Source organism: Pongo pygmaeus, chromosome 23 (genome assembly GCF_028885625.2).
Source record: "Pongo pygmaeus isolate AG05252 chromosome 23, NHGRI_mPonPyg2-v2.0_pri, whole genome shotgun sequence".
Classification (NCBI taxonomy): Eukaryota; Metazoa; Chordata; class Mammalia; order Primates; family Hominidae; genus Pongo; species Pongo pygmaeus.
In genome coordinates, this window is record NC_085931.1 from 50,550,384 (window position 1) to 50,574,511 (window position 24,128).

A 24,128-nucleotide genomic window follows, 5' to 3' on the forward strand; every position below is an offset into this window, starting at 1 on the left:
TACGGAGGATGAGTTTGGCCCCTTCCCTGTCTCACACACACTTTCTTGCCCTTCTGCCATGTGATGACACAGCAAGAAAGCCCTTGCTGGATGCAGCTCCTTGATGTTGGACTTCCCAGCCTCCAGAATCGTAAACCAAATTAATTTCTTTTTAAAAAATAAATCATCCAGTCTTTCTGCTTCTGTTATAGCAGCAGAAAATGGACTAAGACAGGTATCTTAGTCTGTTTGGCATGCTCTAACAAAATACCATAAACTGGGTGGCTCATAAACAACAGAAATCTGGTTCTCACAGTTCTGGAGGTTGGGAAGTCCAAGATCAAGTTGCTGGCAGATTCAACGTCTGGTGGGGGCCACTTCCTCATAGATGAGTCTTCTCACTGAGTCCTCACATGAAGGGGTGGATGAGTTTCCCTTTGCCTGTTTTAAAAAGGTGCTAATCTCATTCTTGAGGGCCCTGCCTTCATGATCTAATCACCTCCCCAAAGGCCCTAATACCATCACCTTGGGGGATAGAATTTCAATATATGAGTTTTAAGTGGATATAAACATTCAGACCATAGCAATGGGTGAAATGACCCATAAATCATGAGGTGCTGGCCACAGTCAAGGGTTAATGTCATTGCTCCCAAATCCTCTCCATTATTGCCTTCCTCCTTCTCTCCCTCCTTCCCTCCATCCCTCCACAGAACACCTACTGTGTGCTGGGTCCCCGGATACTGGCAATGGCTGGTGGTCTAGTTAGCAACCAACACAAGCCTGAGTCATCACAGAGCTGCCTCCTGACAGATGATCTGTGATTTCCAGCATCTCAGCTTCCCTTCCATTAGCTACATCTTAAATCACATTTTAAGAAAGCCCCCGTGGGCCCCTTGTGAAGATTGAGGAAACACCCTATTTTTATCAGCCACACACAGAAATCATCTCCTGGGCGGGGTATTTCCTGGAAAGATGTTAAATCTCAGTCATTTCTTGTGGCTTCTTGTCAGCTCCAAGCTTTTTTTTTTTTCTTCTTTTTTTCTGATCTTGTCCCTCAAATTGTTTGTTTGACAAACTCTCACAGGGAATCCGCCTCTAAGTCAGAACCTGGGCTGGGCACTGGGGACCCAGCAGGGGCTCTGAGCCAGCCCCTGCTCTGAGGAACAGGGACAGGCGCCCAGAGGTGCCCTCATAGAGGATCAGTGGGACACCAGGCAGAAGAGCTCATCTCTGCCTGGGGGTGGGGTCTGGAGAGGGCCTCATGTGATTCGTGGGCGCGTGTGAGCTGAGGTAACAGTTGAGGCTGCGATACAATAATAGCTCACATTTCTTGGCTGTTCCTTGTGTGAGGCCCTGTTCTGAGCACTGGATCTGTATATGAACACGTTTCAGGTCAGTGACTTGCCCAAAGTCACATGGTACACAAGCAACGAGCTGGGATTGGAACCCAGCTCTGTACTCTGACCATCAGGTAGCACTGCCTTGGAGGATGCTGGCCCTGGTCCTAGTGCTGTGGTGGGCACTGTGCCTTCCACCTACCTGGTCAGCAGAGGGTAACGCTCCTGAGCCGGAGATGCTGGCCTGCTCCCGCCTTGCCGGTGACTGATGCAGTGGGAGAGGGGGCAGGTCACACAGAGCTCCTGGGTCCCTTGGTACCTGTCTGTGGGACATGGATCCCTTCCATTTTTTTTTTGAGATGGAGTTTTGTTCTTGTTGCCCAGGCTGGAGTGCAGTGGCACAATCTCAGCTCACTGCAACCTCCGCCTCCTGGGTTCAAGCGATTCTCCTCCCTCAGCCTCTTGAGTAGCTGGGATTACAGGCGTGCGCCACCATGCCCAGATAATTTTTTTTTGGATTTTTAGTAGAGACGGGGTTTTGCCATGTTAGCCAGGCTGGTCTCGAACTCCTGACTTCATGTGATCCACCTGCCTTGGCCTCCCATAGTACTGGGATTACAGGCATGAGCCACCATGCTCGGCCTGACATGGGCCCCTTCTGTCTCAGTTTCCTCATCTGCAGTGGGGGCTGTAATCCACCCACTGGATGTAAACCGAGAGAGGAGTACTTGAGGGAAGAGGTATGAAGCTCCCGGCAGGTAGCGAGTGCTAAGATAACCTTTCTAAACCAACCAGGACCCTGAGTTCCAGCTGACAGAAACACAGTACAAGCAGGACCTAGAACTCAAGAGGAAGGCACTGGCTCAAGTAACCGGGGAGAGCAGAGGGTAGGTCCGGGATCTGGGCTCAGCTGGAGAGAGGTCCTCCAAGCATGTGGTCAGGAGCCCGCCTCTCTCCAGCTCTTGCTTCAGCCTTCCTTTGTGTTGGCAAAATTCTCAGGCCATCATGGAGCCAAGGTGGCCTCCGGGTTTGCAGGCTGCTGCTTAGTCAGGGAGAGGGCCTCTTCCCTGCAGTCCCGGCTCATGGGCTGGGCTGCCTTTGTGGCCTACCTGGGATCACGTGCCTATCCTGAACCAACCATGGTGGCCCGGCTGGGGGCATGGGATCCTCTGGTGGACCAGGCCTGGGTCTCTGGACGTCTGCTAGGAGCCAGGAGCCAGGGAGGGAGGCTCTTCAAGGAATAAGGTTGGAGTAGAGGGTGCTGGGAAGAAATGGTGTCCACCCTCCCTGCCCTCCTTTGCATGGCCCGTCTACCAGCCTGACCACATGGGAGCCCCTCTCCCTAGAAGACAGCCACCTCCTCCTGGGGCGACTTCAGGATGGAAGTACTCTCTTTAAAACAACATTTCTTACCTAATTAAGCGCTTAGGAGCTGGCAGGAGGTAGTGGGGAGGTTTTGTTGATTTCTTTTTTAGACTTTTAGCACTGAAGTTGCGTGAGAAAGTAACTGTGTAATTAGGAATTAATTTCTCACTCCTGTAAGCGATGTCTTATTTGGGGCCTGAGGGGAGTCAGCCCACAAGGCGGCCCTTCCTTACCTTCTCTTTTTGGAACGTGGGCAGGAAGTCCCAGCTGTCTTGGCTGTCACTGGGATAGAAAGAGGAGAAGGGGAGGGAGATAGCTTCTTCCATCCCAGGTGGCCCTCAGCAAAAATTGAGACGTGGTGCTCATGTCTGACACGGCACCTAGGGTGAGCAGAGACTTGGGGGAGATGGACTGAGGCCATATTATGGAGGCCCTTGAAGGTCTCTTTGTTCTGAAGGCAATGGGGAGTCACTAGGGTTTTAAGTGGGAGTGACACAGCTAGGTCTGAGTTTAGGAGATTTCTGCTGACTGAGGAAGGCCTGTAGGGGAGGAAGCAGGGGGCAGAAGGGCACTTGGGAGGCTTGTGCCACTGTCGGGACAGAGGAAGGGTGATCCGGGATAGGACAGGGAGAGTGGAACTGTCAGCAAGCTGTCCCAGGTTGGGCCAGTTGGTGCATGGAGTCATTGTCAAGACAGCGAGGTTCCCAGGACACAGACTTAAACCCACAATTCCTCCCTCCCAACGAAGTGCTCTTCCCTCTTCCCTCCTTTCTCCCCACCCTTGTCCTGTGTCCTCCTGTCTATCCTCTTCTGCTCAGAGAAGAATGAGGACTACCCGATTCTTCACTGTGCAGCTACTATGTTTCTTCTTCACTGAATGCATTTATATGCCGTCTTATTCCCCCAGACAGGAGATGCAACCACCCCAGAATACCCGCAAATGGTTCATGAAGTGGAGAAGGGAGAGTTAGGACCCAGGAGAAACATTTAAGCAAATGGATTCCCTGGAAGGATCTACGGTGTCAAGATCTTTCATGCTGCTAAGAACTCAGTAATATCACATTTCCTTTTTTGACTTGGTTGCCAGGAAGCTCAGAGCTAAGATCTTGACACCAGATTCTACAGGAACGTTTTCTTGGGAGAGTTTTCACCGGGGTCTGAGGGCTTCACAGGGGAATTTGGGGAATGTTTGCCACAGACATAGACTGCAGGTGTGTTCCCGTGCTGAAGACCCAGAGGGTCATGTATGGGGTGAAGGAAAGGGGCTGGGCCAGTGTGTTGCTCCAGGCCTGCCCTATTTGGACCAGCTCAGAGTGTCTGGGAGCTTCAAATGCACTGCCAGGCAGCGGCTGCTTCCGTTCCCCTCCAAGATGGGGGCGGATGGCGGGGAGGTTGCCCAAATCTGTATCCGAGAGCACACGTGTCTGATCAGGCTCCTGTGGCAAGGCTGGGGTCTGGGAGGTGTTCAGACCCTAAAGTTACTAACTGGGTCATCGTGGGCCCCCCCTTTGACATCCAGTCACAACTTGTATCTCATTGAGGACCCCGGATCAGTCTCTTCCTGCCACCCCTTGTTGTAGAGAAACACAAAGTATAAGAAAACACTCTTTGTTGGCTGGGCACGGTGGCTCATACCTGTAAACCAGCACTTTGGGAGGCCAGAGCGGGTGGGTCACCTGAGGTTGGGAGTTCGAGACAAGCCTGACCAACATGGAGAAACTCCGTCTCTACTAAAAATACAAAATTAGCTGGGCATGGTGGTGCATGCCTGTAATCCCAGCTACTCAGGGGGCTGAGGCAGGAGAATCGCTTGAACCCGGGAGGCGAAGGTTGTGGTGAACCGAGATAGTGCCATTGCACTCCAGCCTGGGCAACAAGAGTGAAACTCTGTCTCAAAAAAAAAAAAAAAAAAAAAAAAAAGAAAAAGAAAACACTTTTTGTCATCAAGGGGCTGAACTGTGCACGAGGGCATTCTTGTCCCCCAGCCTATCCTGGGGCAGGGGCCGTGGTTGGTGTCCTCACTTAACTGAGAGCCAATAGTTCTAGACTGGGCGGGGAAGGTGGAGCCTGGTGGCCGTGTAGGGGAGGGGAGTTAGGGACCAGCAGGGGGTCATCCCAAGGGCTCTCTCAATGAGCCAGTCATGGATGTGGCTCGCTCTGGTCCGGGGTGGAATGGAGGGAGGCTGTGGCAGGAGAGAATAATGGGCCTGTGCTCAAATGAATGGAGATTGAAATGGCTTCCCACAGGTAAAGAGAACAGTGCCCGGCACCCAGTAGGGTCTCAAACAGCCTTGCTTTTCTATCTACCCATCCATCTTTCAGGCATCTGTTTATTTTCATGGCGAGGCTTCATGGGGATGGGAACAAGTCCTCGATGAGTGCCTGCCAGAGCTGGGCAGGTGTGCCCTCTGGGCTCTGGGAAGGCAGCACGTGGATGGGTTCAGTCTGGTGTGGGCTGGGAGCCCCCACCTCCAGCTCACCCAGCAAAGCATGAACTGAGCCTGAGGGGGTTCCCAGCTCTCCCTAGGGATTGACTCCCCCCACCCCGCCCCCCACAGGATCTGGAGAACCAAGGCAGGAGAAAGAGAGGCTGCATCTGTGGGGGTGGGGCATGGTGGGGAGGGCTGGCTGGAGCTGGGCCTGGCTGCCTGTGATGGGACTCGGCAGTCCTGGGCCCCACGGGTGCCAGCGCCTGTTTGTGTGCCTGTGTGTGCCACCCCCGCAGCCCCTCCGTCACACGTGTCTCCCGGCTGCCTGGAGAGCTCTTTCTACAAAATGTGAAAATGACAGTTGGGCTCACCCACGCACAGAATCCTCATGCAGTCCCGCTCCCTCGCTGACCCTTCCAGGTCACCCTTGTCCCTCACCCTCTCTGCCTGGCTGCTGCCCCCCGCCCACCGCACGCCTCCTCTCCCCGCTCCTCCCCCAACCCCCTCTTCCCTCCTCCTGCTCCTTCCATTGCCCCCCTCCTCCCTCCCTGCTCTCTGCCAGCTCCCCCCTCCCTCCTTCCTCCCTCCCCCTCAGGTCCCCAAGGTCTCTGTCTCTAGCTCTAGGTCTCTGTCACTTTTTTTGGGTCACTCCCCCTCATCTGAATTTATGCTTGAGTAGGAGTGTGCATGTATGAGGATGTCCAAAAAGGGAGTGAGTGTGTGTGTGCAGGTGTGCAGTTGTGTGTGTGTATTTGTGCTTGTGTGTGCGGGGGTATGGTTGTGTGCATGTGTGTGACTCTGAGTCTGTGTGCAAGTGTGTGGGTGTGTGGTCGTGTGCAAGTGTGGTTGTGTGCATGTGTGTGACTCTTTGTGCAGGTGTGTGACTGTGTGTGTGCGGGTGTGTGGTTGTGTGCATGTGTGTGACTCTGTGTGCAGGTGTGTGACTGGGTGTGTGGGTATGTGGTTGTGTGCATGTGTGTGACTCTGTGTGCAGGTGTGTGACTCTGTGTGTGTGTGTGCAGGTGTGTGGTTATGTGTGTGTGTGTGTGAGACTGCAGGTGTGTGAGCAGGTGTGTGGTTGTGTGTGTGTGTGTGGGTGTGCGGTTGTGTGAGTGTATGTGACTCTGTGTATGCAGGTGTGTGACTGAGCATGTGTGCACACAGGTGTGGAGGTGTGTGTGCATGCGCTCCAGCGGGTGGGGGATGGATGGTGGTGGCATTTCAGGGAACGAACGGAGCTTTCACTCAATGACTCTTCAAGCAGCGGGAGGGGGCGGCGGCTTCACAACAGTCGGACAGGTTTGTGCAGCATGTAGGAAAAGCCTTCATTTCCTACTGACAGTGGTGACATGGGTGGTGACAGGCGGAGCTGGCAGCAGCGCTGAAGTCCTGGGGTGGGAGGTGCCAGGGGAAGGGTCTGGTGATGGGGGCAGGGGGGTCATCCTGGAAATGCAGGCCGGGCCCATCTCCCAGTCCCCCGCAACTGAGGTTTTCTGTGCTTCCACCATGAAGGGACCTCAGAGGTCTGCCTCTTGAGGGAGATCTGGGAAGACTTCCTGGAGGAGGCAAACTGCCTCCAAAGAGCTGCAGGGTTAGTTGAGCATGGAAGGGGTGTGGGGCGTGGAGCTGTTTGGTGCAGGAGATGTTCCTCCCGCTTTCAGAGGCTGCTCTGGAAGCTGGGGCTGACATGGGCCACGGGCCAGGAGGATGGGCCTGAAGGGCAGGAGCCACTTGGCACAGCGCTGGGCACACAGCGGGGGCCCAACATCTGTGCTCCCTTCACGCTCTCAGCCCTTGCCCACATCTGTCACCAGCGCCATTTACAGAGGAGGAGACAAGGGCCAGCAACCCCAGGCCACATGTTGGCCAGGTGTAGCTGGAGATCCAACTGCTGTCTTGTCTTGCCCTGTCTGTGCAGATGTGCGCAGGTGGCTGGAGAATGCTGTGGCCCGGGCCCTGGCCCCAGCTGGCCTCCAGCACCATCCCTCACTCTCTCCCCTTTCTCTGCAGGATGGTTGAGTACTCCCTGGACCTTCAGAACATCAACCTGTCGGCCATCCGCACCGTGCGCGTCCTGAGGCCCCTCAAAGCCATCAACCGTGTGCCCAGTGAGTCAGCCCCTCCCTGTCCACACATTCCTGGCTGATCCATCCCTGGCCAACCCATCCCTGGCCTACTAAGCCAATGCCCACCCCCCACCCTGCTTCATTCACTCGGAGAAGACTGACTAGGGCCCGGGTGTGCTCAGGGATGCTGTGGTGTCTGGACAGATGTGCCCTGTCCCATACAGCTCATGGGCCTGAGGACACTGGAAGTGGTCCCGATGCCTCTGAGTCCTAGGAGAGCCTGGAGAGCATGCCGGGGAGTCTGGCTTTTCAGGGACAAAGGGTTTATGGGAGAGTGGTCTTCATAGGATGTCAACGCGAGCACCCATAGGAAAAGAAGCTGCTTAGTTTGAAGGAGGACGTCCTAGAGCATTTCACTGGGGCAATGAAACCTGACTCCCTCACTTGTGCTGACTGACTTAGAACTTGAGCTCTGTCATTCACCCACTACAGATCCATGTACCTACTCACCCATACGCCTAGCCACCTGTTCATCCATCCACCTGTCCTCCTATCCACCTGCCCATCCATCCATCCATCCATCCACCCACACATCTGTCCGTCCATCTACCTGTCCACCCATCCACCTGTCCGTCCATCCATCCATCCATCCATCCATCCATCCATCCATCCATCCATCCATCCACCCACCCACCCAAACATCCTCTCATCCATCCACCCATCTACCTGTCCATCCATCTACCTGTCCACCCATCCATCTGTCCATCCATCTACCCACCCATCCATCCACCCACCCATCCATCCACCCACCCATCCGTCCATCCACCCACCTGTCCATTCACCCACCTGTCCATCCATCTACCTGTCCATCCATCTACCTGTCCGTCCATCCATCCATCCATCCATCCATCCATCCATCCATCCATCCATCCGCTCATCTTTCTAGCCATCTTTCCATTTGTCCATTCATCCATCTGTACAGTCAGCCAGACATCCACCTGTCCATCCATTCATCCACCTTTCTACCTGTCCATCCATTCATCCACCTTTCCACCTGTCCATCCATCCATATATCCACCCACACATCCATCCACCTGCCCGCTCACCTAGTATTGAGAGGTTATCTTGCAACCATAAGCCCAGACATCTGCCCAGTCTTGTAGAGTTTTCATGTCCATGACCTGTTTTGAGCCTTATAGTCACTCTGAGGGAGGTGAGCTGTTGCCATTTTACAGATGAAAAAACTAAGACTTGGAGACACAAGGTTACCTGCCCAGGGACGCACTGCCAGTGAGTAGCAAAGGCTGGAGTCAGTTAGGTCTTCTGACTCCTCACTGCTCTCTTTTAGGGATGTGGTGAAGATTGGGGAAGGAGAGGATGAGGGCCCTGCCTGCCTTCCCGGGTTTTTTTTTTTTTTTTTTTTTTGAGACAGAGCCTAGCTCTGTTGCCCAGGCTGGAGTCCAGTGGTGCGATCTCGGCTCACTGCAACTTCTGCCTCCGGGGTTCAAGCAATTCTCCTCCCGTCTCACCCTCACGAGTAGCTGGGACCACAGGCATGTGCCACCATGCCTGGCTAATTTTTGTATTTTTAGTAGGGACGAGGTTTCACCATATTGGTCAGGCTGGTCTTGAACTCCTGACCTCAGGTGATCCACCCACCTTGGCTTCCCAAAGTGCTGGGATTACAGGCATGAGCCACCGCACCTGGCTGCATGGGGCTTTTATAGGCATCTACCCACTTCCTATGGTCCAGGAACTTAACATCTGATGGCTCAACAACCTGTGGGAGGCTCAGAGAAGTTAAGTGACTCACACAAAGTCACACAGCAATTCAGCGGCAGAGCTGGAATCTGAATAGAGTTCTGTTTGCCCTCAGCCCAGCTTATTTCCTGGCTGTGTCTAACCCCTTGCTTCTCTTCCCTGCCTGAGCTTCTGTTTCCCCATCTGCCAAAGAGTACAGGTCTCCCGGCACCTGCTTCTCCTCCACAGACAGTGCTGTCCCCATTCCCCTAATTCCTAGCCCTGGGGCCTTGGGGCTGTGTCACCCACCCCACCCAGCCAACCTCTGTGGCCCATCCATCCTGAGCACCCCGTGGGGCTGGCCTGACCCTGGGCTTGCAGAATGCATCGGTCAGTCTGGGCAGGCCTGGCGGGGCAGGAGAGGCCATGCTTCAGAATATCTGTGGAGCAAGGTGATTAGGAGGGTGGCAGAGCTTTCTGAGCCTGGAGGGTGGCCCAATCCTGCTTTGTTCTGAGAGAGACTGGCTTGGCTTGGGTAGGGCAGAGAGGGGGCCTGGGGACTGGAGTCTCAAGGTCACAATACGATAGAAAACGCTGGAGGTCCTCAGTGCTACTGTGAGGGTCTTGGGGAAGGGGTTGGGAGGCGAGGTAGGGCGAGTGAGTAGTGGGGACCAAAGCTGTGCGGGAGGGGGAGGGGCAGTTCAGCTCTACCAGCCCGGCCCCTACCCACTGCCCTGGGGAGACCCCCTTGGGGGCAGGGAGGGGACATGCGGAGAGGCCATTTTAGGGCCAGCTTCTCTCTGTCCTTCTCATCCCCTCCAATCCCAGAGGGCTCCTTGAAGATCACCTAGTTCAAAACCATCTTTCCCACATTTAACAAATGAGGAAACTAAGGTCCAGAGAGGGTTGTGGCTAGTCCAGGGTCGCACAGCAATTCAGTGTGACCAAACAGCAGTTCAGGAAGGACCAAACCAAACCAGCACACCTTCCCCAACAGTGTGTGATTTTCTCCCATGTGCCCCGCCTGCCTTTACTGGGAAATGAGCCAAAAGGTGGCCTCCGTGCACTCAGCACCCAGAACTCTGCCTGGCGGACAGAAGGTGCTCCAAAGACATGTATGAAATGGACACAGTCGGCAGGTGTACTGAGCTATGTACTGTGTCAGGACCACAGAGCTATACATGCTCCTGTGCCGGGCATGAGGAGGCAGGGAGAATGGGGCTGGGGGTCAGGAGGCCTCCGGGAGAAGGGGATGTCTGAGTTGAGACCCGGGGAGGATGGGGATTGAGTGGGTGGAGGGGGAGGGCTGGGCGGCAGTAGCAGGGGGTCAGGGAGTGCACAGGGCTTGGGGAGGGAGCTGCAGGAGCTGGGGGTTGCAGGCTGGGTGGACCAAGGGGTGGGGCATGAGGCTGGAGAGGACAGGGCCTGGGCATGGACCATGTGCCTGAGGGCAGTGGGAGCGTGGGAAGAGGTTAGCATGTGGTTGCTTTAGAAACACCCCTGGCTGGGGTGCGGGGGGCAGTGGGGGTGAGCTGGACGTGGGACTGCTCCTGGAACAGGTGTGAGCGAATGGCCAGTACTGGGCAAGGGCAGGCGGGACACAGAGCAGCAAATGGATGGGAGAGTGACTGCTGGGCCCAGTCCAGGTCCTCCTTTAGTGTCTAGTGTGGGCACCTGGGTGGGCGGGAGGGACCTCGGCTTTCAGGGGGCAGCACAGGGGGCCATGTCACTCCTGGGTCCCACCCACAAGTGCTGCTTGTTTCTGTCCTGGGGGAGGGCAGGGGGCTGCCCTCAGCAGGCAGCTGCCATGGGGCCGGGGTCACACTCCAGGCCACAGAGCCCACAGGCACCGTCACCTTCCAGAGGTGTGTGCACGTTGCAGGGGGCCGCACCCAAGGGATGTTTGTGCGTGATCTTGATCTGAACCTCCTGTCAGGTCTAGGGTCTGCCCAGCAGGGGACAGCACTGTGATGGGACCGCTGAGGCTGGAGGCGGGCTCAGGGGCATGGGACGGGACACGGGGCGGAGGCCTCGCTCTCGCCAGGCCAGCTTCTCTACATCTGTATGAGGGTATGTGTGCGTGTGAGGGTGTGTCCACCAGAGAACACGTGTGAGGACATGTGTGTGCACAAGTGAGTGTGTGTGCAATGAAGGGTGTACACAGGTGAGTATGTGCCTGTGAGGTGTGCACATGTAAGTACATGGGAGAGTGTGTTTGCATGTGACAATGTGTGCATCTGAGGATGTGTGTGCACACGTGAGCAAATGTGAAGGCCTGCACACGTGAATGGGCACATGTGAGGGTGTGTACATGTGAGAGTGTGTGCCTGTGAAGGTGTGTGTGCTGTGTGTCTGCCTGTGAGAGTGTGTGTGCCTGTGAGAGTGTGTGCTGTGATGTGTGTGCCTGTGAGGGTGTGTGCCTGTGTGTGTGTGTGTGTGTGTGTGTGCTGTGAGGGGTGTGTGACTTTGAGGGTGTGTGTGCCTATTAGTGTGTGTGCCTGTGTGTGTGTGTGTGCTGTGAGGGGGTATGCCTGTGAGGGGTGTGTGACTGTGAGGGTGTGTGTGCTGTGAGGATGTGTGTGTTATGAAAGTATGTGTGCCTGTGAACATGTGTGTGTCTATGAGCCTGTGTGTGCCTGTGGGGGTGTGTGTCCGTGAATGTGTGTGCCTGTGAGGGTATGTCTGTGAAAGGGTGTGTATGTGTCAAGAGTGTGTGTGTACCTCTGAGCATGTGTGCGTCCATAAAGGGGTGTGCCTGTGAGGGTGTGTGTGTGAAGTTTGTGTGTGTGCCTGTGAGGGTGTGTATGTGAAAGGGTGTGTATGTGTCAAGAGTGTGTGTGTGCCTCTGAGCGTGTGTGTGTCCATGAAGGGGTGTGCCTGTCAGGATGTGTACATGCCTGTGCACATGTGTATCATTGTGTGTGTGTGCTGTGTGCCTGTGAAAGGGTATACGAGAGGGTGTGTGTGTGAAGAGTGTGTGCGCCTGTGGGGGTGTGTGTATACCTGTGAGCATGTGTGTTACTGTGTGCGCGTGTGAAGAGCATGTGTGCCTGCGAGGGTGTGTCTATGTGTGTGTGTCTGTGTGTGTGAAGGGTGTGTGTGTCTGTGTATATCTGTGAGTGTGTGTGTGAAGAGCATGTGGGTGCCTGTGTGTGTCTGTTAGATTGTGTTTGTGAGGGTGTGTCTGTGTGTGTGAAAAGTGTGTGTGCCTGTGTGTGAGGGTATGTGTGTGAAGAGTGTGTGTGTGCCCGTGTGTGTAGAGCATGTGTGTGTCTGTGAAACTGTGAAAGCGTGTGTGTGAAGAGCGTGTGGGTGCCTGTGTGTGCCTCTGAGCGTGTGTGTCCGTGAAGGGGTGTGCCTGTGAGGGTGTGTGTGTGAAGTGCGTGTGTGTGCCTGTGAGGGTGTGTTTGTGAGAGCGCGTGTGTGAAGAGTGTGTGTGTCTCTGTGAGGGTGTATGAAGAGCGTGTGTGTAGAGAGCATGTGTGTGCCTGTGAGGGTGTGTGTGTGTGTGTGCGCGCGCCTGTGAGGGTGTGTGTGTGTGAAGAGCGTGTGCGCGCCTTGCACGTGTGTGTGGGCGCCTGTGCCTCTCCCTCCAGGTCCTCTTTGCCTCCTGGTTCCTCTCCCGCTGTGTGGGGAGTTCATTAAACTGCTCCCTGGAGGTGGAGGACACTCCCGGTCCCCAGCACCAGCCTGCCCTGGCCTCTGGGGAAGGCAGGGATTGACCCTGTGTGCCCAACATCCCCGTGCGCTCCAATTACAGAGGGAGCCCCAAGCGGGCTCCGAGCCTTTCCTCAGGGTCTCCTCCTGCTAGTGGCCACCGCTGGGCAGCAAGGAACGCCGAGTTGGGGGAGCGTCTGCTTCCCACCGCGGAGCCTGATTCCGCTTCTCAGAGGACAGCCTGAAAAGTCTCTCAGAACCAGCATTGGGGAGTTACTGGGAGCACTGGCCCTCCAGCACCCGGTGTTCCCCTGGAAGGGCCCTGCAGATACTCACAGGCGATTCTACAGGAGCCGCAGGCTGTTGGAGCACGTGGGGCTGAAAGTCCATTGGTCTAACCCTTATTTCAGCGGACAGACAGCTTTGTCCTCAGGTGCCAGGTCCTCTGCCCAGAGCCACCAGGGGATGAGTGACTTGAGGTGGGGAAGGGGTGGATCAGGCTCTTAGAAGTGCTTCCTGGAGAGATTTCACAGGTTGCCTGGTTTTTTTATTTTCTTTTTTTTTTAAATATGATTTTCCTGCAGACATTTCTCCTACTTATGATTTGAGTTGCTTCTGCCCTGGGACACAGTATTTTTTAATTTTTTTTATTTTTATTTTTTATTTTTAATTTTTTTTTTTGAGACAGCATCTAGCTCTTTCACCCAGGCTGGAGTGCAGTGGCATGATCTTGGCTCACTGCAACCTCTGCCTCCCGGTTCAAGAGATTCTCCTGCCTCAGTCTCCCGAGTAGCTGGGATTACAGGTGCCCACCACCACGCCCAGCTAATTTTTGTATTTTTAGTAGAGACGGGGTTTCACTGTGTTGGCCAAGCTGGCCTCCAACTCCTGACCTTGTGATCCACCCGTCTCAGTCTCCCAAAGTGCTGGGATTACAAGCGTGAGCCACCGTGCCCAGCCGGGACACAGTCTTTTCAACAGTAGCCTGTAGCTTTTAGTCTCATTACCAGAGGGCAAGCTAGAGAGCTGGCGATGGGCACAGTCAAGTGATGGGTTATTAATTGCAAAGCCATGAGGAGTGGGCTGGTTGCCTGCAAAGCTCCAGCACGAACAACCAGGAAGATGCAAGTGTGGGTCAGGGAATAAAAGTTCTGGTCTTAGCTCTGCCATATGCCTGCTGTGTGACCTGAGAAGTCCCTTGGCATCTCTGGGCCTTGGTTTCCCTAGTCGTACAAACAAAGCAGGAGGATAAACTGGATTAAATGCGTGGCTCTCAACTTTGTCCAGGATGATCGGGGGACATGGACATCATGGTGCTGCTTACAGAATCGTATAAAATACGTGTCTCTCCACCCCACCCCTGCAGGTCCTTGTTCAGGCCACTCAGCCTCTGATGGATAAAGAGAGGAAGACAGCAGAGAGGTGGTTGAGGAGGGAGGAAGGAAGCGCCGAATTATGAGTTGGGAGTCTGGGTTCTGGTTCCTCGCTGTGTGACCTTTCCTAAGTCACTGCCTCTGTCTGGGCCTTGGCAAGATGGGGCTGAATTATCTCTAAATGTGCCCCCGCCCCACCCCACCCCCAGCCTATACATCTCTCAAGGCACTGCCTTGCTTCCCTAAGCACACTGCCTGAGTCATTTACATATGAAAAGAGCTGTTTTCTCCAGTAAGAAACGAGGGCAGTCACTGCCAAGGCCTGGCAAAGCAAGGCGATAGTTCCCCCGACCCAGGCTGTGGCGCAGGGGCGAGGCAGACCCTGGGGAGCTCAGGGGCAGCCCTGAGCCCGAGCTCACAGTCCCTGACAATGCTGTGGGGAAGGCTGCCATCCCCTCAGCTGCACCACCAGCTGGAGGTTTGCTCTGTGCTGTCAGGCCAGGTTCTGGTCCCAGGGCCTCCAGCCACTGGCTGTGGGACCCTGAGTAAGCCATGTGCCTCTCTGTGCCTCTATTTCCCCAGCTCTCAAGAGAAGTTAATAATACCGATGTCCATCTGGTTTGGAAGGCTGAAATGCCACCGTGGGTGTAGAGAGCTGCGTGCACAGTCTCGTGTGCCTACGCGATCCGCAGGTGCTGCTGCTAGATAAGGTGCTGGGAGTAGTGAGGGTGGACGTAGAGTGTCAGGGACGTCTTCTTAGGGGCTGGTTTTGGAAGACACATCAGCTGAGGGTTGGAGAGGGTGTGCCTGGCAGATAGATTGGCATGTGCAAAGGTGGAGTGGAGGTGTCATCCTGGGATGGGCATCCTGTGGGTGGGCAGGGGACTGCGTGGCGGGAAAAGGAGAGGGTTGTTCACATCTTCTAGGGAGTTAATTATAATCATAAGTGGCTAAAGTTTTTTTTTTCTTTGAGACGGAGTCTTGCTCTGTTGCCAGGCTGGAGCGCAGTGGTGTGATCTCGGCTCACTGCAACCTCCGCCTCCTGGGTTCGAGTAATTCTCCTGCCTCAGACTCCTGAGTAGCTGGGACTACAGGCGTGTGCCACCACACCCAGCTAATTTTTGTATTTTTAGTACAGACGGGGTTTCACCATGTTGGCCAGGATGGTCTTGATCTCTGGACCTCGAGATCCCCCCAATAAGTGGCTAAAGTTTATCAAGTGCTTGCGACAAGCTCATCACAGTGCTTTACATGGGCAGTGTCATTTCATCTTCACTACAGCTTTAGGAAGTTAGTGGCATTGTGACACCCACTTTCTAGATAGGGAAGCAGGCAGAGGGGTTGACTAGTCTACCCAAGACCACGCAGGTGGCTGCGGACAGAGCTAGGGTTTGAACCCGTGTTCACCTGACCCTACAGCTTTTCACTCCGTTTCAGTACCTCCTTTCCGTTCTTTTAGCATGTAGGCGCCAGACACCCACCCCCGTCCCCACTGTCTGCAGGACATCAGGAAACACCCCTGCCCACTTCCAGGGTCAAAGGAGAGAGGTCCCGTGGGCTGCAGTGACGCCTCAAGGCCCTCTCTCCTTCCATCTCCCCCCTCAGCCTGGTCTGCTCCAGACCTCTGAGTGCCTTTCACTGTTGGGGTACACAGGTCTCGTGGTGCTGATCCCCTTTCGGGCTGAAGACACGAGGCAGGACAGGAGGCAGGATGGCACTGTGGTTAGTGCACAGCAGGCGCCTACCCCGCGCCCCAGGCCGTTTCCTGCCCAGGTGCCTGCCCAACCAGGGTCATGGTCAGGCCAGCCGTGCTGAGGAGGGGCGAGGAAGGCCTCAGGATTCCTTCTTGGAAGGGCCTTGGTGGGTATTTGTTGGACAGGTCTGAGAGATGCACCTTGAAATAGTTGGCGTGGAAGTGTCAGCATTTTCGCCTGGAGCGTGTGTTTACTCGCGGCTTGGGGAGAGCAGAAGGAAGGCTACTGGGCTATCAGCCCCCGCCAGGCCACAGCTTGGACTTCGGGGCTGTCTGTTTTAGGCACCCACAAGGGGCTCCCACTTTGTCCTGAGGGAGAAAGGCCTGACAGCCCCCATGGGGAAGGAAGAGAGGGAAGGAGGGAGAGAAACAGGGAGATGAAATGAGGGGGGCCAGTTTCCCCAGGGCTGCTCCCTTCCTGGAAGAAGCGGGGCTGGGTGGGTGGGAGAACATCTGGCCAGAGCATCTGGCCAGCGCTGGATTTGGGAACAGGAAAGAGCAGCATGGACTCTGCAGGGAGAAGTGCTTGGGGGTGGGGCAGGGCAAAGGCAGTGCCTCCCTCTCCCCCTCCCTCAGGTCGAGTTCTGCGTTCTGTTCTACAAATCCGGAGGGAGGGAGTGTCCTGGACAGGACACCAGACCAAAGGACTGGGCCACTGTGGATTCACTGACTTGTGGTTTGATTCCATCATTCATCCAAAGTAAAATCCACCTGGGGTTCTCTGGGCGAGACCCTGGCCAGATGTGGGGCGAAGATCAGGCACAGCCCCTTCCCCAAAGGCTGACAGCCGCAGGCCAGTGGGATGCCTGATCTGATGGGGGCAGGGGCCCATGGGAAAGGGCGCCTACCTGGACTAGGAGGAGGCTTCCCAGAGGAGGTGGTAGGACATTTGAAGGATGCCTAGGAGTGGTTTGGGGCGCAGCGGTTGGGGGGACCTGCAGTGAGACAGCCGGGCCAGCCTCTGAGGGTGTGAGCGCTGCCAGCTCTGGGAGGGACCTGAGGCCTCTCTTGGGATGGGGGAAGTGTGCTGCTGGTTGGCTGAGGTTGGCTTCCTTTCTCAGCAGTGGGCACCAAGGCCCTCCACCAGCCCACAGTCCCCTCCCTGGCTGGGCCTTGGGCTGGCAGCTGTGACCCCGGCAACCTGGCCGTCTGCTGCCTAGCCAGGCCTCCCGGTGCCCACTGTGCCCCTGATTAGTTGGCGCCGGCAATGGCAGGAGCAGCAGGCGGCTTCTCCCAGCCGCCCAGCCCTTTTACTGACCCGGCCAGTCCAGGGAGAGTGGCCCCCAGTGGCCAGGCCACAGCCTCGGCTCCCCTTGCCCCGACTCCACTCTTCTGGGCCACGGGCTATGCCCTGGCAGAGGCTGGCACGCGTCTGGTGATTTCTACGGGAGCTGGCCTGGCAGAGTGGCTGAACTGATCTGGGCTGACAGCTCCCCTCTGCCAAGAACACCCCAAACCTCCAGAGGTGATGCCTGTCAGGAAGTGCTTCCTGTTCTTCCTGCTACCTCCTCTCAGGTGTCCCTACTGCCACCAAGGGGCTGCCTCTGCCTGGCTGCTGCCCAGGTTCTCTCAAGCAGAGGCTCTAGCCTAGGGGTCGCCAAAAAGGGTGAGCCGCTCCATCCACCTGCCCGCTGCCATCTGCCGCCACCAAGCCCCCAGCTTTCAGTGCTGTCTAGAGACTGTCCTCACCCTGATGCTTCACATGACACTCCTGGGCCAGACTCCTCTCCCCTGAACTCCAGACCCCAAGATCTGGCAAAGCAACTCCATGGGGATGTACCCCGGTCACCCCAAGCTCCACATCTCCAAATGGAGCCCCACCCCTGCTGAAGGCCTCTCTGTGGCTCCAGGCCCCAAACCTTGGAGTCGTCCCCAACTGCCCTCTTCCTCCTACATCCACATCCTATCCCTTGGCTTGGCCTCCAAAATACCTCCAGAATCCACCACGTTCCCCACTCCACTGCCATCATTATCTGGGCCCAGCCCCACCATCTTCCGGTTTATCACAATGACGAGTGTACGACGGCCAGGCAGGACGGAGAGGAGCAGGGGGGACGGAAGGCCCAATCATCAGGCCGTGAGGGTGGTGGAGAGGGCCCAGTGTCTGGCCTGGGCCATCTCAACAGTGAGGGCACAGAGCAGGGAGCCACTGCTCTCCTGGGCCACACTCTCAGCGCTCCTGTTTCTGTCCGAGGCGAGACCCCCGGGAGGCAGAGACCACACAGCTGTGGAGCCCACAGGCCCCTGGCCCCCTTTCAGAGATGTGTGTGCCGTTCGGGGCGCTGTCCACAGGGGCGTCTGCACAGGATACTGCAGACTGTGCGGCTGACGCTCTCCCTCCTCTGCCCTGGCCCCCTGCGATCCATTCACTGCCCAGCAGCCCGGCAATTCTCTCACCTCTTCCCCAGATCACGTCTCCCTTCTGCTTATACCCTTACGGTGGCTCCCATGACCCTTTGGAGAAGCTCAAGTCTTCCAGCCCCCTGGCCCTGTCTCCTCCCCAGCCTCATCCCTGCTTGGCTTCTCCCGAGCCGCATGGTCTCCTTGCTGAGCTGTGGCTGTGCTTGACTCCCTCCCGCCCCCATTCCTTTGTCCAGGCTGCCTCCGACTCGAGGGCTGTCCCCCAGACAGCGACAGCCCCTCAGCCGACTCTACCACCCCTTCCCTGTCTCTGCTCAGCATCATCCTGCCTTTCCTGGCCCCGTATTTAACGTTCACCTGACCCCAGGCCAAACCCCCAACCCTTTCCCCTTCTCCGTTTTGTTTTCATAGCACTTTTCAGCCAACAAACGAGGACGTGTCCTTATGTATCACCCGTGTGGTTTATTGCCTGTTTTTCCCTACCCTACCTGGGATGTGAGCCTCATGAGGACAGAGAACTCTGTTTTGGTTTTTTACAACTCATGTATCCCCAGAGCCTAGCACAGTGCCCGGCACGGAGCCAGCCCTCATTCAGTACTTGCTGAGTGGCTCCATTCACTCGCCCATTGCTCCTTTACTCATTCAAGCTGTCGGCCTTCAAGGGGCTGCTTTGTGCCCGGTCCTGGTCTGGATGGGAGAACGCAGAGCAGCCGCCTTGGCCTTGGGTGCAGAGCATGCCTGGTGTCCAGCGAGGAGGAGGAGGCAGAGCCGGGAACTGGCACAGGCTATGATGGAGGGCGGGTGGGCAGTGGCAACTCATGGCAGAGGCACCAGACAAGGTGACCGCTCAGCTGAGATCCCCAGAAAGGAGGCGAGGGATGGCCCTTCAAGCATGTGCAAGGACACGGAGGCAGCCCTGAAAGTGGGCTTTCCAGGACCGGAAGTGGGTCTGGCTGGCTGGGTGCAGCACAGCGGTCCCGGGATCCTATGGCAGGGTGGAGGAGGCGTCGTGGGTGGGGGCAGAGTGTGCGCAGGGCTGGGGAGTGGGGATGCTGGGAATTGCCAGTCTGGCTGGTGCCGCAGGTTCAGATGTGGCAGGGAGGATGGAGGGAGGTGGGGCCAGACTCGGGAGGAGTCTGTGAGCAGGGGCTAGGAAGGTTGGGGATAAGGATTTGCACTTTCCCATGGGGTGTATGGGCTGCTGGAGGCTTCTGACTTCAGGGAATCTTCCATCAGAGGTGTCCTGGCCCCGTGGTATTCCTGAAGGGCTGGCTCAACAGGAGCCACTGTCCCCTCTGTAGATGAGGCCACTGGGGCCCAGAGAAGGCAAGCTTTGCCTCAAGGCCACCCTACTGGGACTGGGACCCAGATGTCATGTCCTGGGTCTGTGCTCTGGGCTGTCACTGGGCTGGGGGCTGCATCAGGTGTCCTTAGGACTCCAGGGTCCCCTTCCCCTTTTTAGCTGGGGAGCCAGGGCTCTCAATCACACTCATGGGGCTGCCTGTAGCCTATCCCCATCATGGCCCATCTTGCTCCAGGCAGAAGGCCTGAAAAGGTACACTAAGAACGCAGAACCAGGTAAGTCCGTCCTGAGAGTAAGTGAGCGCCTTGGGGCAACGAGAGGCAGGAGGGCTTCGTGACTAACTGGGGGTGAGAATCAGGGAGGACTGCCTGGAGGAGGAGGGTTTGGCCGGGGGAAGGTGTGGCAGGAGATGAAGTAGAAAGGATGGTTTGAGGCAGATGGTGAATTGCAGGTAGCCTCTCTGCTCTTCCTCTCTGTCCTCTGTCTCTGTTTCTGTCACTCCTGGTTTCACTTTCTCCTCTGCCTGCTTTTCTCTCTTCTCTCCCTGCCTCCACCTCCCATGCCAGTCTCCAGAGGCACTGAGGGCAGAGTGTAACCGGCCAACCTGTCTTGGCTAATTACTTGACCGTGGGCATAAAAGGAAGATTAGCCGTGGTCTCTTGGGGTCCTCCCTGACTCCCTAATCCTGTGGCCCCTCTTCCTGGCAAGGAAGAGATAAAGTAGTTCTAAGTCCTTAATTCACTAATTATGCCAGGGCTCTGTGGCCCTGGGACTCCCTGGGCCCCAGGGAGGGCTGTGGAGTACGCTGGGGCCCAGCCGGGCAGAGTGAGGCGGGTCGGGGAGGAGGGACGGGGCTGCCATTCAGGGAAGCCAGCTGGATAGGTCTGCAGGAGCCTTTCGGAATTTCAATATCCCAGAGAACAAGGGAGATGTAGTTAATTGAGCAACAATGGCCGGCCCGAGGGAGAAGCAGGAGCGGGAGTGAAGCAGCCAGGCTGGGACTGTGCGGAGTTGCCTTCTCCAGGCCCTTCTCATCCAGCCTCTTCTCCAGCTGCTAACGGCCCTCTGTGCTTGCCTCCTGCCCCTGTCCTGGCCTCGGGGCTCGCCCATTCTTTTTTGAAGCTCAGAGCTGATCAAGGGCTCTGCCTGCTTAGAAATATGCCAGCAGACCCCCTTGCCCAGCCACCCAGCACAGAGCCCCACACTCCTCAGAGCCCCCTGCAACAGCCTTCAGGAATAGCGCCTTTGCCCATGCCAGTCCCTCTGCTGGCCAAGGCTTCGCATCCTGGAGTCCAGCTCAGCAAATGTGCCCGGAGCGGCCCCACTCCCCAGACACGGTCCTTTGGCTCAACACTTGGTTCCCTGTCCCCTTGCTGCCAGGCTGTGAGCTGTGTGTGTGTGGGCGGGGGAGGGTTGGGGGGGGGGTAAAAAATGGGTCTTATTTGTCTTTGGATTCCCCATGTGCCCAACGCCATGCCTGGCATGCAGCTGGCATTTACTATGTGTTTCATGAATGAATGAATGAATGAATGATGGGGCACCAGAAAGGCCTGCAGTTGGCCTGCTTGAGTCAGGGAATCCATCTGGATGGATTACAAGGGCACCCGTTCTATTTTTCCCTTTCCTCTGCTGTACACGCCTCGCTCCCCTGCTTGGGGGTGTAGGGTGGTGGGGAGCTGAGCCCTCAGCCTGGCCTGCTCTCGGTGGGGTGAAGCAGCCTGCAGGCAAGCTCCACTGTCTTTCCTGAGAGGAGGCTGACCTAGTTTTGTGGAGAGGGAAGATAGGGTGGGCATTAATTATTGATTGGAAATCACTGCACACAGAGTTTGTGATGCAAATTCCAAATAATTTTCCTCATTAATAACCACCTCAGGCTCATCCCTAGCATACACAACCATCTGGACAGGGCCACTGTTCTACTTGTCACCATCCTTCCATCTTCCTCTCTCCAATCTTCCACTCCCTCCCCATGACTTATCACATCATTCATTCATGAGTAGTCATTGAACAAATGTTAGGTGAGCCTGTCTTCTGGACCAGGACCTGCTGGGTTCTGGGAATACTGAGGTGGCTTAGACAAGAGCCCTGCCCCCAGAACCTTATAGCCTAGTGGAAGAGATAGGAAAGTAAACAGACAACTATATATTAGGACTAGAATAAGACGAGATATTGATATGGATGGAACCTCCTAGGTTATGCAGTATACAACCTGCACAACTGTACATGGCAGCCTAGGCTGGGTCAGAGGTGCTGAGATTGCCCAGAGCAGAAGAGAGAAGGATGAACTCTACTTGGGATGATGTAAGAGTCTGGAAGCCTTCACAGAAAGAGCTTTCACAGGGCTGTGGTGGCTGAATAGGGATTTGCCAGGCAGAAGAGAGGAGTGAGGGTGTTCTAGGAAGAGGGAACAGCAAGGATAAAAGCATGGAGGTGAAATCTCAAGGTATGTTTAGGGAACTTCAAATAATTTGGCACTGCAAGGCATAGACTGCAAATTGAGAGAGGTATGAAGCTAGAGAGGTGGGCAGTATGGACTCTACAGGATCTTAGGGGGAGGGTGTGTACTCAAAGGTGCCCCACCAGCTCTTCATGTTCTTTGGGGCTATGGACTCCTGTGTGGGCCTTCTCTGTAGAGCCCGTTAGCAGGCCCTTGGCTCTTCTGAAGGTGGCTCTGGGGGCTCTGCCTGGTTCCATCATGCAGTGGGAGTGGTAGTTCTGGCTGGTACTGCTGTGTCCTGACATGGTCAAGGGGAACAGTGACTGTCCCAGAGACAAAGGGTATTCAGGACACATTCACTGGGCATGTACTACGACCACTCTGTGCAGGTGCTGGGCATACTAAGGTGAACCAGCCTCAGTCCCAGGCCGCTGGGACAAGGGCGTTGTGAAAAGACAGCTAGACTTTGTGTCAAGACACCTGGTCTAAATCTAGACCCTGCTGCTTCTGAGCTGTGTGACCTACAGCAAGCAGTTTCAGTTCTTTGAGTCTCCAGTTGCCTTCTCTATAAAATAGAAATAATAGTACCAACCTCACAGAGTTGTCATGAAGACTGAAGATAACATTTGTGCAAGTATGCAGAAGAGCACTTGGTACATAAAAGGTGCTGCATAAATGCTTGCTTGTTCATTCACAATCTAGTGTAAGTGGAGCGGGGCTCGGAGCCATTTCCATGGTTTTTTGGTGGAGGGGCAGATACAAAGGAGAGGGTGTATCTGGCAGCCACTGAACAGGATGGGAACAGCAAGGAGCCCCTGACAGTGCGTCCCCCTCCCCCTCCCTGTTTCTCTAACCTTGCTCTCACTCTTTCCTCTCTGGGACCTCTGCTCCCTGTCTGACCATCCCTCCACCTTTTCCCCTCCCAGGTATGCGGATCCTGGTGAACCTGCTCCTGGACACGCTGCCCATGCTGGGGAATGTCCTGCTGCTCTGCTTCTTTGTCTTCTTCATCTTTGGCATCATAGGCGTGCAGCTCTGGGCGGGCCTGCTGCGTAACCGCTGCTTCCTGGAGGAGAACTTCACCATGTGAGTTCAGCCCCTGCCACCCATGCAGCTCTGGGGACTCTTACTAAAACACAGTTTTAACCTTCTGGGTCATTGGGAATCAGGACCAATTGGGTAGAAGCAGCAAAAAAAGAGAGGTCAGGTAGGAGGGGAAAGGGAAGTTAAGACACAAGCAGAAGTGATGCCCAGGAGGAAAAAGAAGACAGAAAACCTGAAGAGCAGGCACAGAACTTGGCTCTCCGCCCACAGCACATTCATTCCCCTTGGTGGCTGAGTCATCCAGGAAGGGTGAGCTCCCATTTGGCCGCTTGTGTATGAAAGCAGGGGGCGAGACATTCCTCTGAGAGAGGATTATTGACACACAAATCAAGCTCTGGATCTTGGAGGAGCTGGGCTTAGTTGTCTGAAAAATTGGACACCTATAGAACCCGTGCTTCTGTAGAGGTGGGGGATAAGTGTGCACACACATGTACCTACGTGTATGTGTTTGGACGTGAATATGCATTCATTTCAGATATGCATGGCGTGCGCCAACTAAGTGCCAGGCCCCAGGGAGTCAGAAACAGGAGAGCATCTTCATCCATGTTCTCACTCTCCTTTGTTGAGCCTGTGCTCGGGTCTCAGGATGTGGCAGGAGAGGGGGTCCCTGCCCTTGAGAGGCGCAGGGCTGGAAGCTGATCTCAAACACTTCTAGTGAGTGCCTCTCAGTCTGTCAATCATGGACCAAGGTGACTGTAGGAGGTGTGGGTACGTGGGGACACTGTACAGGTGAGGGCTAGTTTCTCCCTCTCGGCCTGTCTGGTTGGGGCGAGGATAGCAGAGCTGAAGGGTGAAAGTTGGGTAGGAATTGGCCCATCCACCCATCGCTGTGGGGGAACAGTAGGGTACCTGGGCAGACCACAGCAGGGGCACCTTGGTGGGTAAGGGCCCCAAGTAGGGGTTCAGGAAGGAGGTCTACACTTGTGCCCACCCCCAGAAGAGGCAGGCCCTGCTGGGGCAGTGGGGCTGTGGAGAGGCAGCTGCTTCGAAGTCAGGGTAGTGTGAGCTCCGCCCCTCTGTCCCACAAGGCTCTTTCCCTGGATCCTTCCGTGGCCAGCCCCTTATTATGCGGGCTCAGCCCACCCGACGCCTCCTCCTAGAGGCCTTCCCTCACCCTCCCTCACCACCCCAGCCCCAAGCTCGCCATCACACAGCCCTGCTGGGTTTTCTTCTTGACTCATCTCTCTGAAATCATCTCCTGTGGGGTCATCCGAGGTCTCTGGA

At 55.8% G+C, this 24,128-nt stretch overlaps 1 protein-coding gene across 3 annotated transcripts in view; it reads left to right on the plus strand.

Moving 5' to 3' along the window:
• CACNA1I (calcium voltage-gated channel subunit alpha1 I) overlaps nucleotides 1–24,128 on the plus strand; it is a 133,076-nt gene that overhangs the window by 55,118 nt on the left and 53,830 nt on the right. For all 3 annotated transcript variants that reach the window (XM_054470172.2, XM_054470170.2, XM_054470171.2), the window contains 2 exons: nucleotides 7,121–7,218; nucleotides 22,727–22,886. In XM_054470172.2, the coding sequence (XP_054326147.1) occupies nucleotides 7,121–7,218; nucleotides 22,727–22,886 (258 nt within the window). The remainder of the gene's footprint in view (nucleotides 1–7,120; nucleotides 7,219–22,726; nucleotides 22,887–24,128) is intronic.